The sequence below is a fragment of the Pogona vitticeps genome, chromosome 1 (assembly GCF_051106095.1).
Source record: "Pogona vitticeps strain Pit_001003342236 chromosome 1, PviZW2.1, whole genome shotgun sequence".
NCBI classification, from domain to species: Eukaryota; Metazoa; Chordata; class Lepidosauria; order Squamata; family Agamidae; genus Pogona; species Pogona vitticeps.
Window position 1 is genome coordinate 134,672,060 of NC_135783.1, and position 14,286 is coordinate 134,686,345.

The following is a 14,286-nucleotide window of genomic DNA, read 5'->3' on the forward strand; positions in this document are numbered from 1 at the left end:
GCAGCAGCAGCAAGGACTAGAAGCAGCACTCTGTTCCCTGCTTGAAGCAGCAAGAGTGACTGTGAGCTCAGAGATACAGCCTTTGCTTCCTATCCATCCTTATACCTGGAAAAAAAGGATGTTATGATGACAATGGTGACAGTGATGATGGACTGACTCCATAAGTAGGGTGGGAGTCCTGTCTTAAACTTTTCTATAGGCCAGTCCTTGGATTTTCTGCTTTTTTAAATTTAGAATGATGCCACCAGAACATGACTGTGATTTCTTGAGAGAATGGGTCTAGAATATTTTCTAAGCTGCAGGACCCTCATAGCTCGCCTTCTTTTGCTTATCTGTGAGCCAAGTTTCATGTTCAAAAGAATCAAGTGGCATTTATTGGAAAGTTAGAATACAGATAGGCCTGGTATGATTGTGTGTTCCTAGAACACTTCTTCCAGTTGTCCATGGGCAGGAGTTATTTCTGTGTATTTTCCACAGGCAGGGAATATCTTTAAAGTGTGTATTATCTTTGGTAGCATTCCGTGAAGGGCTATAATATGCAGTCCTTCTGTGAATGTTTAGCTCATTTTCCTAAGAGAGCTGTACGTGTCCCCGAATCTTTCATGAAAGGACACTGAAAGTACCCATGAGTTCAGATGTAAGCGAAAGTCAAAGCTTGTTTCATAAACCACCTTTATTAACCACGTTAATGAAATACAATTCTCCCTTCAATAATGATGGGGTTAGGGATGCTAGACCCGTGCTTAGTTCAAAATCTGTGTATAAATCTTATGCCCACATAACTACAAATCATAAAGAGTTGATTTACTCACATACACACAGAGAGAATAGTTATCTCTATAAGAGTTATCTTCCATTGTGTTGACAATCCTTTTGATGAACTAATGAGCCTTAAAGGCCTTTTATGACTCCCTGATCTAGAGGTTGAAATAAAAAAATGTAGTTTTGGGGGGCAAGTAGACTACTTTAACACCTTCTGATTGAAGAAAGTGAATTTAAACTCTTGACAGTTGCACTTCATGATGCTTAATTTGCTTCTTAGCTCACCCAAGCCTTGGCGGGAAGACTTAATTCTCATGTTCATGTAGAATATGAATGGCGATTACTTCATGAAGACTTGGATGAGAGTGATGATGATGTAGATGAAAAGTTGCAGGTACACATTTAAAGAGTTTGTGGCTTTAAATACTTTATGGAATACTGTTTTAAATGGTTTTTAACTTTTTGGGATAAAAGCTATCTTAAACCGAGACATTGTGCAAAGGAACAGGGAGAAATAAAGAAAAATAAATGATATTTCCTTTTTTGTGCTGGAGCATCTCTTTTGCTGCTTCTCTCATGTCCACTTATTGTATATGAGAGAGTGATAGGCATATGTGTCCCTAATGTTCCATATCTGTCTTTTAGTGACTATGTATTTTCTGAATACCATGCCTTTTGTATGTGAAAGTGAGTGTTTATAGGTATTTATGGGGCAATGTGAGTTTACTCTTGCAAGGACATTGCAGTAAATTGGTGATTGGACGTACAACACAGCAGGAAGAGAAACGGATGCATCCTTGCTTGTCCCTGGAGGAGTGGTGAGGAAGAGTCTTGATACCCCAACGCTGCACAATGTTTTTGTCTGAGATCAAGCAGAGCAAGCTACAGTGGGGTCTCTACTTAAGAACGTCCCTACTTAAGAACAATTCCACTTAAGAACAGCTCCATTTGCTAAATTTTGCTTCTACTTGAGAACAAAAATCCAGATAAGAACAGGAAAAAAAAACCTGCCCTGCTCTTTTTTTAACCTTAGGTCATCTTAGGTTAAAAAAAAGTTCTCCCCCTAGTGGTAGAGTACGTATTAACCAGCTTTGCATTAGTTCCTATGGGAACTAATGCTTCAATGTACGAACGCACCTCTACATAAAAAAAACAGCTAGAACGGATTAATTGGTTTTCAGTCCATTGCTTCAAAATTAGCTTCGTCAGAAGTGCTTTTAACACTGTTCCCTGACCTAAGGGGAAAAAAAGAAAAAAATCCCCCTCTAGTGGTAAAACGCAGAATAGCAGCTTCCCATTAGTTTCTATGGACGGAAAAGAGCAGATACGGATTAAATGGTTTTCAATGCATTCCTATGGGAAATGCAGATTCTACATAAGAACTTTTCCACTTGAGAACCACCTTCCAATACGGATTAAGTTCTTAAGTAGAGACCCCACTGTAGCTACTTAGCAGCCAATGCAGCTACTCTTCAACCTGAGTGGTGAATAGGTGACTGCCAGTTATATAGCCTGGCAGTCATGTGGTAAGACCAGTCATTGCAGAACCCGGACCTTCATCCTTTACATCACTCACATTGAAAAGGATCTGTGTTGGCTGCTGGCAATGCCACACAGATGTTGTTGCTTGGTGAACAAGGGAGAGGCTGTTGCCTAGATCAGTGGTCCCCAACCTTGGGCCTCCAGATATTCTTGGACTTCCAAATCCCAGAAATCCTGGCCAGCAGAGGTGGTGGTGAGGGCTTCTCGGAGTTGTATTCCAAGAACATCTGGAGGCCCAAGGTTGGGAACCACTGGCCTAGATGAAGCCCTTGACCGTGTCTCCATCTTTGAGGATGACATGGGATTTGCCTTTCCTTGGAACTTGGGGAAAGAGCCAAGAGTGTGATCAGTTGAAGACAAAGTCTGATCAGCAACTGTCCAAGTTTCAGATCTGTTCAAGTCAGAACAGGGAGTGGCAGTTTGTCTTTAATCCATTGGATAAGGAGCACTCACATGTGCCCTCACAGATAGTAGAGAAGAAATTCTATACTGCTGATAACAGACACTGTAACTGTATGTGTTTATAATGTTAGAAATCTACCATTACAAAACAGGAAACACTGTCTTCAAAAGGGTATATTTGATTATCAGCGTGTTCTTTGTAAAGTGTTGCTGAGGATATTAGTGGTTATGTTATCCAGTTCTTAGATCCATGTGTCAGCTTGACATTAGTATACCATGGTTCTATATGTAAATGAAACTCACTCATGAATGTGTTCATGATGAAGGCACAATGGTTTATTTATGATGTGATTTATAAGATCTGTGACACTTCCTGTCACTTAGTATTAGACATGGGGGATACGAATACAAAGCTCAGCACCACAGGTGCCATGGCAGTCTATTTCTGCCCCCCCCCCCCGAACCAGCCCAGTCCATTCACCTGGCTCCATGCAGCACATGCATCTGACGTTGGCGACCTTGCACCAATCATAGACGTAGTCCTGCCAGCACTGCCCTGCCTTTCCCCTTAGCCGACCACTCCGGTGAGGAGGTGGGAAGAGGAGTCTCCCTGCTGAGCTGCTGAGGGGAGAGGCGGGGCAACACCAGAGGGGACTACATCTACACTTGATGTTATGTCGCCACTGTCAGATGCATGCGCTGCATGGAGGCCAGTGAGTGGACTGGGCTGGTTCTGGAGGGTGCAAATGGACCACCTTGGCAACTGTGATGCTGAGCTTCGTATTTGTATGGCCCTGAATACAAATACAAAGCTCCCATATCTACGTTAGTCACACTAGAGTAAACCTGTTGAATCAGTGGAAATTTAGTGAGTAAGTGCTTTCATAGGTTGCATTGATCCAAGTAGACCTACTCCAATTGTGACTTAATATGCTAAAGTAAGTCACAGTTAAAATAGGCCCATTTGCATCCAAGGAACTTATGGAGGAGTTCGCTCACTTGATCCTCATTGTGTCACTGGGCCTGTTCTAGTGCTATTTATTATGTTAACCAACAGGATTTGGGCCGTCGTCTTAACATTTTATCTACAGTCTGTATTTGCCATAGTGTTCTTCATCAGGAGCAAGATTCCTGTTGAAACAGGAAGTAGCAGTGTGTGGGTTTCTCCATTCTGTCTGGCAGTTGCTGTTTTATTTGGCCCCAACTCTGTAGCTGTCCAATTTAGTAGTGTAGCTGAGATTAAACACAATTTTACTTCTCATTCTAAACTATTAATAGGCTTTCAGACTATGGAGCCGTGAAAAGAAGATTTAAGGCTATTAATGGCATGACTAATGACTTTATTATGCTGAAAGCGTCATTGAATGAGGCCATTGCATGCGTGTTTACCTTGGATCATGTTGGAGTTAATTTCTTAAGAAAAATGGTACAAAATTGAGATTAGCTTCTCTAGCTTTTTTTTATCTGCAACTGATTGATTTTAAGAAGCCACGAAATTCCACTTTCATGTTCTGAAAAAAGTTTGAAAACATGCCTGTTTAGAACGCAGCTTCAATAAAACCAGTTAAAAGTTAATGAAAGTTCTTGTGCAAGTGACTGAGGTCAAAATATGGCAAGTTCTTTAATTAAAGCAGAGGTGGGGAACATGTTGCCCTCCAAATATTGTTGGAATCCCATTGCTCTTAACTGCCCGGCCACCCAGGGCCTGTTATCAAAGATTATGAAACTTGTACTCTAACAACATATGTGAAAATATGCTGTTTTGACACTGGACTAATAGTTTTAAATGTATGTCCAGAGAAAGTATAAAATAGGACTCTTCCATTGCTAGAAATTCTAGAAAACAGTATTCTTACTAGAAATGAAGGCTAATTTAATCACACTGCTGCATATATATATTGTTACTGTTATTCATACAGGTGTGTGTGTGTGTGTGTGTGTGTGTGTGTGTGTGTGTGTGTACACACACACATACACACACATATTAGTACACCTGTATGAATATTCAGAAGCAAGTCCCACTTTGTTCAGTGCGTCTAACTCCTAAAAAGTATGTATGTTTAGAAATTATAGCTTTAGTTATGGAAAATAGGTGCATTAGACCTTTATCAAGACTTGAAATGCTTGCAGACGTGGCAATTGTCTTTATCCTGTTTGTTTGTTTGTTTGTTTAAAGCAACCAAGCCCCAATCGAAGAGAAGACAGACCTGTAAGTTTCTATCAGCTAGGATCAAGCCAACTTCAGCCTAACGTGGCATCGTTGGCAAGAGATGCCGCCAGTATAGCCAAGGACAAACAGCGAGGCTTTATGCCAAGCTTATTACAGAACGAGACCTATGGAGCCATACTCAGTAGCAGCCCGCCTCCGACTCAGTCTGCAGCACCTGTTACAAGTGCACCCCCTTTGCCTCCCAGGAATATTGGAAAAGGTACTGGTGCCATCACACTTTATAAGATAATAGAATTGCAAAGTGTAATTTCACTTTGAAAATGTTGTGGTTAATGCTTCTGGATAGGTATTAGGATTTTATTGTGTACTTTCAGTTTCAAAATGTGGTAGAAGAGAAAACAGGAGAAATCATAATCTGAGTTGGAGTTAAATGCTGTGTGGGATAGCTATAGAATGTAAAATTGCAGAATAGTTTTTAGAAGAATCCAAGTTTAACATCTGAACAATGAATAATTGAATTTAATTATGTTTTATTTCATTGTTATGTGATAATAAATAACGTGGTAAATACCATTTCCAGTGTTGAACAAATGAAATTCTAAAGCTGTGTTAGTTATTTATGCCAGCAGAAGCACAGTGACATAAATTACAATGGCAGTTTGCCACTAATTAGTAAGCTACCACTTCTGTTCTCTGTTGCTTGACTTGGCATAAGATGAGGAGTACAAGCAGTAACTTATTAACTACCGACACTTTGCTGCTGTGGTTTACATCATCACATCTATCCCGTGTTTAAAGTATCTGTGGGACTCTGGCCAAAATGTTCTTGTTTGTTAAATACATTAACTCTGCATCCCTTACAGGGAAGGGGAGCAGAAAAGAGCCCACTCAGATGTTGGACCTTCGAATGAGTCCAGAGCTCTTGCTAGGCTGGGTGCAAACATTGGCATTGTCTCGTTTTTCAGCCCTTTGCTCACCCCTTTTCATGCGGCTTGGCTTACTATTGTCCAAAAACAAATACTGTCATTGCAAGAGAATTAGGCTACATAACCCTCAGAGGCATGCTTACCTTTCTTGTGTATTGTGGGGAGAGGAGCATAGTCAGAGACTGACTGCTGTGGATCAAGCAGATCCAGACCTCGTCCTTCGCCTCTCGCTGTCATCTTCCCATCATAGCTGCCTTTGCACTCCTTTGAGATCAGAGGTCTGAGACGAGGCAGGAGGGACTACCATAGGAACCTCAGGAATTGGTCAAATTGGTGGAGGAGGGAAAATAATATTGGATCGCCCTTTCTCAAGTGGGAGCTTCATTGCAGACGCGGGGGGGAGAAATCTGTTCATTCTTGGGGAAAGTAGGACATAGTGAACAGCCTGAATGGGCAGTTAAAGGCCAGGTCTGAATTTCATCAGCAATCCATACGTTTGCCACATTCCCAAGGATGGAAGTGAGATGATTCTGGCTGTGAGGAGCAAGGCCTTGCTCAACTGGTGTGCCTGAGCTAAACTGATTGGCATGTCATTATCATAGAATTGTAAAATTAGTGGAGTTGCAAGGGAGCTATAAGGCCGTGGAGTCCAACTCCCTGCTGGCCTGGCAAAATAGACAGGAAGAGGAATGGTTAGCTGATGTTAGGCCGTTAGGATCATTCAGTAGTCTTCCTGATAGGCTGAGTTGTGCCTGGATGGAATGGGAATCCCTGCTTTTTCTTCATGGCCTCTGTGAATGCACACATACGGGTATTGTCTGCGCCTGCGTTGACTCTCTTGGAAGATTCTAGAGCTAAAAGTAACAATTTTATGGTGTGATCCTCCACGAGGTGTATGCTCCTCCCACCCACCATCTTCCCCAGTTCCTTTTTTCCGCTGAGCTGAACGGTTCACCAGAAAGATAGAGCACTTTTCTATTGCCTTTCGGCTGCTTTTTTCAGGCTCTTTCGAACTTTCGTTTTTGTTTATTGCCTACTTAGTGATCCTCCGCGTCTTTTGTTTGCCTAATTGGCTCCCCACTGTTTTATTCCCCTTCCTTTCCTCCCTTCCCCTTCCCCCCCTCCCATCCCCCTCTTATGGCCTCTCCAGCACCGTTTAAATGTTGTACTACCTGTGCACACAAAATCGCTCTCTCCGACGGCCACAGCCAGTGTCTTTTTTGTTTGGGTGAGTAACACCCGACCCACTCGTGCCTTGCCTGCAAGAATCTAACCAGGCTGGCACTGAAGCAGAGATTGCAAAGACTTCAATCTTACCTCTGGCAAACAGCCATGAATCCTCCTGCACCATCTTCGGAGGCGGTAATATCCCCTACCCCCTCCACGGATAGACTCCCGGCTGGCCAAAATACATCTGATTCCACCATGTCCATGCTACCAGCTAAGGACACGGTTGAAAAAGCAAAACCATCTGGTAAGCACAAGTTATTCTCCTCTGATAAGGCTCGAGCCCATGATCTAAGCTCAAAGAAGAAGCCAAAACCCGTTACTAAAAAACCTAGGAGGGATAAGTCTCTACATATTGAGCCACCTCAGCCTTCTCTACCCTCCCCTGTTCTCGAGGAGTCTTCTAGAGAAGCCCACGATTTCGCCTCAGAAGGGGAAGAACCCCATGCGAACGCGGCCCCCTCCACGATGCCGCTTCAAACCCTGAACATTGGCCTCATCGCAGCTGCACCACGGTCAAGCCCGGCCTCAGCCCATTCCAACCCTGACTCAGAGCAGGCAGCTGAAAGTTCGGCATCTGATCCCGAGATTCCCCCTTCTCCAAGAAAGAGAACAGAGAAGCAAAAGCACCTCTCCCCATCAAGGTCTGTGACATTGCAAGGCGATTATTTCCTTTCCCGATGATGCCATACCAATGCTTTGACCCCTATATCTGGCAAACTCTTTATGAACGGTACCATGCTGATCAGCCCAAACAACACCGGACCATTCCCAGGTCACTCCTGCTAAAGACTCACATCGACTCTGTAAATCTGCCTCTGCTCCTGCGGCTTTGACCTCATCCAAGCGCCCCTCTGCTCCTTCTAAGCTGGCTTCATTATCTCAGAAGCGAGACAAGGCTCACAAAGCTCAACCTCACAATCCGTTCCACCTGAACTGGACTCTCTACCGTCTCAGGACCCTTTTGCGCTCCTGCCAACTCAACAACATCATGCTCCCTTGACAGAGGGCTTTCTACAGTCAGACTATCCTTCATCCCCAGGCTCCCCTGCATCTTCAGAGGCACAGCATTCTGATTCCTCTCATGAGCCTGACCCGCCTACTCTACCTCCAGATACGAGGGACAGCCACCCCTCTTCTTCTTCAGATGATTTTTCCTCTTACTCCCATCTCGTCTCTCAGATGGTACAGGCGCTGCACCTTGACACTGAAGAGCCACCGTCCACTGATGCCGACCCCGCGTTTGATGATATCAACCAAGAACGGTCCACACCTCTAAGTTGCCTTTAACAAGTCTATTCTCAAGCTTATCAAGGACACTTGGGGCAAACCCCCTTCTACCATGCAGATGTTCCGTCATACCGATGGCCTCTACAGGACCCACGGCATCGACATAGACTTTCTCAACAAGCATTCAGTACCTAATTCCATTATTGTCGAGTCCAGCCAGGCTCAAGGATACATCAGATCCAAACCTACCCCTCCTAACAAGGAAGGTAGAAAGATCGACACCCTAGGAAAGCGACTCTACTCCCTCCAGTCCTTTCTGCTTAGGAACATAAGCTACCAAGCGGTTATGGATACTTTTCAGCCCTACCTCTGGAATAAGGTTCTCCCTCTTTTAGAGGTAGCCCCAGAACCTACGAAGTCCGACCTCATTAACATCCATTCGCACGGAATCGCTTTTGCTAAATACCAACGAATTGCTGCTCGCCACTCTGCTGAAGCGGCTTCTAAGACTCTGGTTACCTCCATATCCATTCAACGCCATGCATGGCTTAGGTCTTCTACAATCTCCGATGACACCAAGGCCAGGATTGAGGACTTACCATTTGATGGTATTGGCCTCTTTAACAAAACCGGTGATACCATGGAGGACTTCCATAAAAACGTAAGGCAGTGAGGTCATACTCCACTCAACCAACTACCTCCTGTCAGAGACCCTTTTACCGTCCGGGTAAATTCTACCCCAGACACTACCAAAACCAGAGCTTTCAACCTTACAAGCAGTACCGTCCTCAGCAAACCGATAGGACTCTTCCAACTCCCCAACCTCTGATGGCATCATACCGACCTCAAAACCAACCCAGACAATGACAATCCTTTTGTAAAGGACAACAAAAGGGTAAGCAATATTGACAATTACTTCTATGCCTCTTCCCTGCCGTTTTTCTTCCATCACCATGCCGTACTAGATTGGCCCCATTCCTCCATTGCTGGCAAGCTATCACGTCGGACAAATGGGTTCTATCCATAGTGGCGTCTGGCTACTTAATAGAATTTTCTGAGTTGCCCCTTCTTGGACTCATACGCTCCACTCCCTACTCCTCCATCCTTCAGGAGGAGGTTACTAAACTTCTCCAGAAGCGTGCCATTCTTCCAGTCCCAACCTCTGACTGGCACAACGGTTTCTATTCAAAGTACTTTACAGTCCTTAAGAAAGACGGAGGACTCCATCCCATCCTCGATCTTACCTATCTCAACCAATTCATCTCTCCCCGTAAATTTTGGATGCTCACGATGGACTCTATTGTTCCTTTGCTTTCACAGGGAGACTGGTTCATCATTATCGATTTACAGGATGCCTATTTTCATGTCTCCATCCACCCGGACCATCAAAAATTCCTCAGATTTCACTTCAGTGACACCGTTCTCCAATTCTGGAGCCCTCGCCATCGCACAACAACGCCATACAGGCACGGGACACAATGCTTCACACCCTCCAAAGTCTTGGTCTCAAAATCAGCATCAAAAAATCCCATCTGATTCCAAAACAAACAGCAAAGTTCATCGGCATAGAAATCGACTCACTCCGCGCCAGAGCATTCCTACCCCTAGAACGGATCAGAAAAATATGGAAAGCCGTCCATCCATTCCAGTCTCAACACTCTGTCTCAGTGCACCATGCCCACCACCTCCTTCGTCTCATGGCCTCAACGACATCCGTAGTCCAACATGCCAGACTCAAAATGAGGTCTTTACAGGCATGGTTTCTCTCCCTATTCAACCCAATAACAGACCCCACCATTGTTACCGCTGACTTTAACACCAGAACTGGCCACACAGCTCGCCTGGTAGACTTATCCGCAAAATCTCATTGGCAGACCTTTCTCCCCCCTGCGACCGATGATACAGGTCACAGCCGACGCCAGCCCCACGGGCTGGGGTGCCCACTGCTGTCAGCACACTGTCCACGGACTATGGTCAAAACAAGAGCTACCACTTCACATAAATCATCTAGAACTGTTAGCAATCATCAGAGCATTTCACGCTTTTCTCCCTCTCATCAAGGGACAGGTGGTGCAGCTGGCAACAGACAACACCACTGCACTTTATTATGTCAACAAGTAAGGTGGCACCCATTCCCCATCTCTCCTCTATCTAGCTGTCGACCTATGGGAGTGGTGTTATACCAACCATATTTTCCCTGTCACTGTCCACATCTCTACCAACGACAACTTTCTAGCCGATCACCTCAACTGGCTACCAACAAGAACCCACGAATGGTCCCTGAACGATGCAGTGTTCTGACGGATATGCCTACGGTGGGGCACGCCTTCCATAGACCTTTTTGCATCCAATACCAACAAAAAATGCGACCGGTTCTGCTCCAGAGCCGGGATGGACAGCACCTCTCTGGTATTCATGACGGACTGGTCCCATGACTTCCTTTACCTGTTCCCTCGGTTACCCCTCATCCAGAGGGTAATTATCTGTCTTTGTCAAGACAGAGCGAACGCAATCCTAATAGCCGCTTATTGGCCCTGCCAGCCATGGTTCACTCACCTGGCCTCGATGTCAACGGACATGTTCTGCCTTCCTCTCTCTCCAGATCTCCTCTTGCTCAACCACGGGCTCATCTATCACCCCGATGTCACCTCCCTCAACCTTGCAGCCTGGAGGATACTCCCGAGGTGATGCAGGTTCTCCTTTGAGCCCGTAAACCTTCCACTACTCTCCTGTATGAAAACAAATGGAAGTCATTCCTGAAATATACTCAAGACAATGACATACCTGCTATACCTGTTTCTCTGAAGACCCTACTTACTTACCTCCTTTATCTCTTCAGTTTCGGTCCCTCCGTCTCCACGTTGAAGGTTTACTTATCAGCCATTATGGCTCATCAACCGGATGATTCCCCTTCCTCCAAGTTGTTCTCACATCCAACTGGCAAAAAGTTCCTCAAAGGACTCAACAACATTCGTCCCCCACAACAACGTATCACCCCCCCAATGGTCATTGCAGGTGGTTCTAAACACCCTGATGCGGCCTCTGTTCGAGCCCATGGCGTCTTTCGACCTAAAGCTACTCATGCTCAAATCAACTTTCCTAGTCGCTATTACCTCGGCCAAAATGGTCAGCGAGCTTGCAGCTCTTCGAGCTGATCCTCCCTTTATCCAGTTTCACCCCGATAAAGTGACTCTTTGATGTTTCATTTCTCCCAAAGGTTGTCTCCAACTTCCACCTGAACCAATGCATAATTTTACCATCTTTCTTTAAATCTCCATCTTCGCCACCGGAACATATGCTCCATAACCTGGATGTCAGGCGTGCATTAGCCTTTTATATAGAGAGGACTAAAGCCTTCAGGAAAACCAATAAACTCTTTATATGCTTTCATGGCCCAAACAAAGGAGCTCCAACTTCCTCACAATCCATAGCACGCTGGATAGTGCAAACTATTTCATTGGCCTACCAACTGTCTGGGAAATCTCCACCAGAACATTTGATAGCTCACTCAGCTAGAACTCTATCCACCTCCACTGCCTTTCAATGTGGCACAGAGGTTCCTGACATCTGCTGTGCTGCTACCTGGTCCACACCGTCCACGTTTGTGAAACACTACCAGCTGGACCTCAGAGCACGCCGTGATGCTGCATTTGGCAGAGCTGTCCTGTCATCCTTCTTACCGTGATGACCCACCAACTGGTAAGTGCAGCTTGTTAGTCACCCATATGTGTGCATTCACAGAGGCCACGAAGAAGAAAAACAGGTTACTTACCTGTAACCATAGTTCTTCGAGTGGTTCTCTGTGAATTCACACAACCTGCCCATCCTTCCCCTCTATCCATCATGGGTTAATCACTTACGTAGTTCTTTCCTTCATACCCAGTGGATAAAATTCAGGAACTGGGGAAGATGGTGGGTGGGAGGAGCATATACCTCATGGAGGATCACACCATAAAATTGTTACTTTTAGCTCTAGAATCTTCCGAGAGAGTCAGCGCAGGCACAGACAATACCCATATGTGTGAATTCACAGAGGACCACTCGAAGAACTATGGTTACAGGTAAGTAACCTGTTTTTTTATTGTGGGTCCTGGATCTGAACTAGAGGAACCTTCAGTGTATGAAGCATTAGCTGTCGCACCAGCTTCTCTTCTTTACGTTGTCCATTACAGAGAGTGGACAGGGAACATAAGCTCTGCTGGGCTGGCCTCTGATATTTGCAGAGTTGGCTGCAATCCGGGGAGGTTCCTTTCTTTTGATCCAGACATTTATTTCTGGATATGCCAGAGGAGGATTGGGACACACTGTTCCCTTCACACTGAGAGCAAGGATTGAATACATGTCTCCTGCTTTCTGATTCTGTGCCCTTAAAAGTGGAGTCAGGTTGGTATTGACATGTGGCATGGTCAAGCAAATGCCCAAGTGCTAGAAGGGAAGGGCTCAGAGGAAAGGAGGCCACCATCTCTCCCCTTTTATCCCTGTATGACAGCCTTTGGCTTGACCTCTCTCTGCAACACTGTGTAGAAGCCCTGAAGCATGTAGTCATTTTTGCTGGGACTCTCACACACTCAGCTGTCTATAGAAAACAAAAGCCAAGCTAGACATGTCTCCACAAAGCATCCACCTCCACAAAGTGTCAGCCTGGTCAGCCTCTTCCCAAGGATTTCAGGTCTACAGGAGGTGCTGTGGATGCACCTGCATATCACCCTTCTGCTGTTCTTCTGAGGGCCTGGTGCTATGAATGGCTGCATCATACGTAGGTATCTCTCTGTCATAATCTTCTCCCATCCCCTGCTCGCTGAGAAAAAGGGCATTTTGAGGGATTCCAGAGTAGCACTTGAGGCAGCAGAGAGCTTCTTGCCATGGAGCTTGACCTGGAGTGGCCCAGTAGAACGAAGGTGCTGCTTTCTCTCTCTCTCTCTCTCTCTCTGTACCTGGCTCTACTTGTTGTGAGTTCTCCTGCCCTGCCTTGGCTACTGAATTTCTTTTCCCTTGAAGGTCTTGAACCCTATCAGACGGCTCTGTGCGCCCCTTGTCTGGGGAGTTACGTGTGTACGTGGCCCTGTTCAGTCATGCTATAAGCATGTGGAACAGTAAAGGGAATGTCTCGTATGGTGTTTTTGTATTTTCTGCTTGTGTATTTTTCCTCTCTCAGGGTGAGCATGGGTAGAAGTGGAGGAAATGTTGTTCTTGTAGACATTTTGGCCTACAGCTGCCATATCAGTGTGAGTAAAGGGTATACGTAGTACTCCATAGTACTATAGTATAGTACTCCAAAACATGTGAAGAGCCGAAGGATTTCCCTCTGTGAAGTATTGGCTATGGCAGCTATTTTGCTGGTGTAAATTGGTCTGGGCATGATATTTTTCTGCCTGTCAAGTGCCACACTTTCAACAGAATTCCCTGTTACAGATGGAAGCTGTGGTTTAAATTTGAGTTTCAAACGAGAGAGGCACGCCTTCATTAATTTCTGAAGCTCTTATTTTGTTAGCACTGTCGCTCAGTAGCACTAAGTAGCACTGACCAACTATTGGTCAAGGCCTGACATGGCAAACATGCAGGTTTGTAAAAAGCGTGCTTGTACATTATGTTCTTACAGCTGTAGAGACAGAAATATATATACCTTTGTGGGTACAAGTAGTTAAAAAGCTGAAGTCTTTGGAGGAGCAGACCTCCTGATGTGAAGACACCCATCATTGTTATTCTCTTCCTTGTTGACCCATGTAGCTTGGGTTCCTCTAACGAAACAATTCCTCTCTGTGAATTTGGCTGCAGTTCTTGCCTTTTCATTAACTAACAAGCTTTACTGGATTTCTTGCTAGTATTAATGGCTTTTAAAAATTGTATTTCTGTTCATCGGCAGAGTCCTTTTTAGTTATGAAGAAAAAATTCAGACTCATGGACTGGTGCCTGTTTCATTCTTACTTCCCCCTCAGTTGCTTAATCTTCAATGTAGAAAGATTTTAAAGTCTCCCATGGGGAAGGGCTGAAAACATCTGGTCCCAGTGTTTGTCCCATTGAAATCAG

General features: G+C 44.9%; 1 protein-coding gene across 3 annotated transcripts in view; it reads left to right on the plus strand.

Moving 5' to 3' along the window:
• Window positions 1-14,286, plus strand: part of ASAP2 (ArfGAP with SH3 domain, ankyrin repeat and PH domain 2) — a 147,741-nt gene that overhangs the window by 106,457 nt on the left and 26,998 nt on the right. For all 3 annotated transcript variants that reach the window (XM_073001454.2, XM_020796609.3, XM_020796610.3), the window contains exons 21-22: window positions 1,043-1,156; window positions 4,883-5,135. In XM_073001454.2, the coding sequence (XP_072857555.2) occupies window positions 1,043-1,156; window positions 4,883-5,135 (367 nt within the window). The remainder of the gene's footprint in view (window positions 1-1,042; window positions 1,157-4,882; window positions 5,136-14,286) is intronic.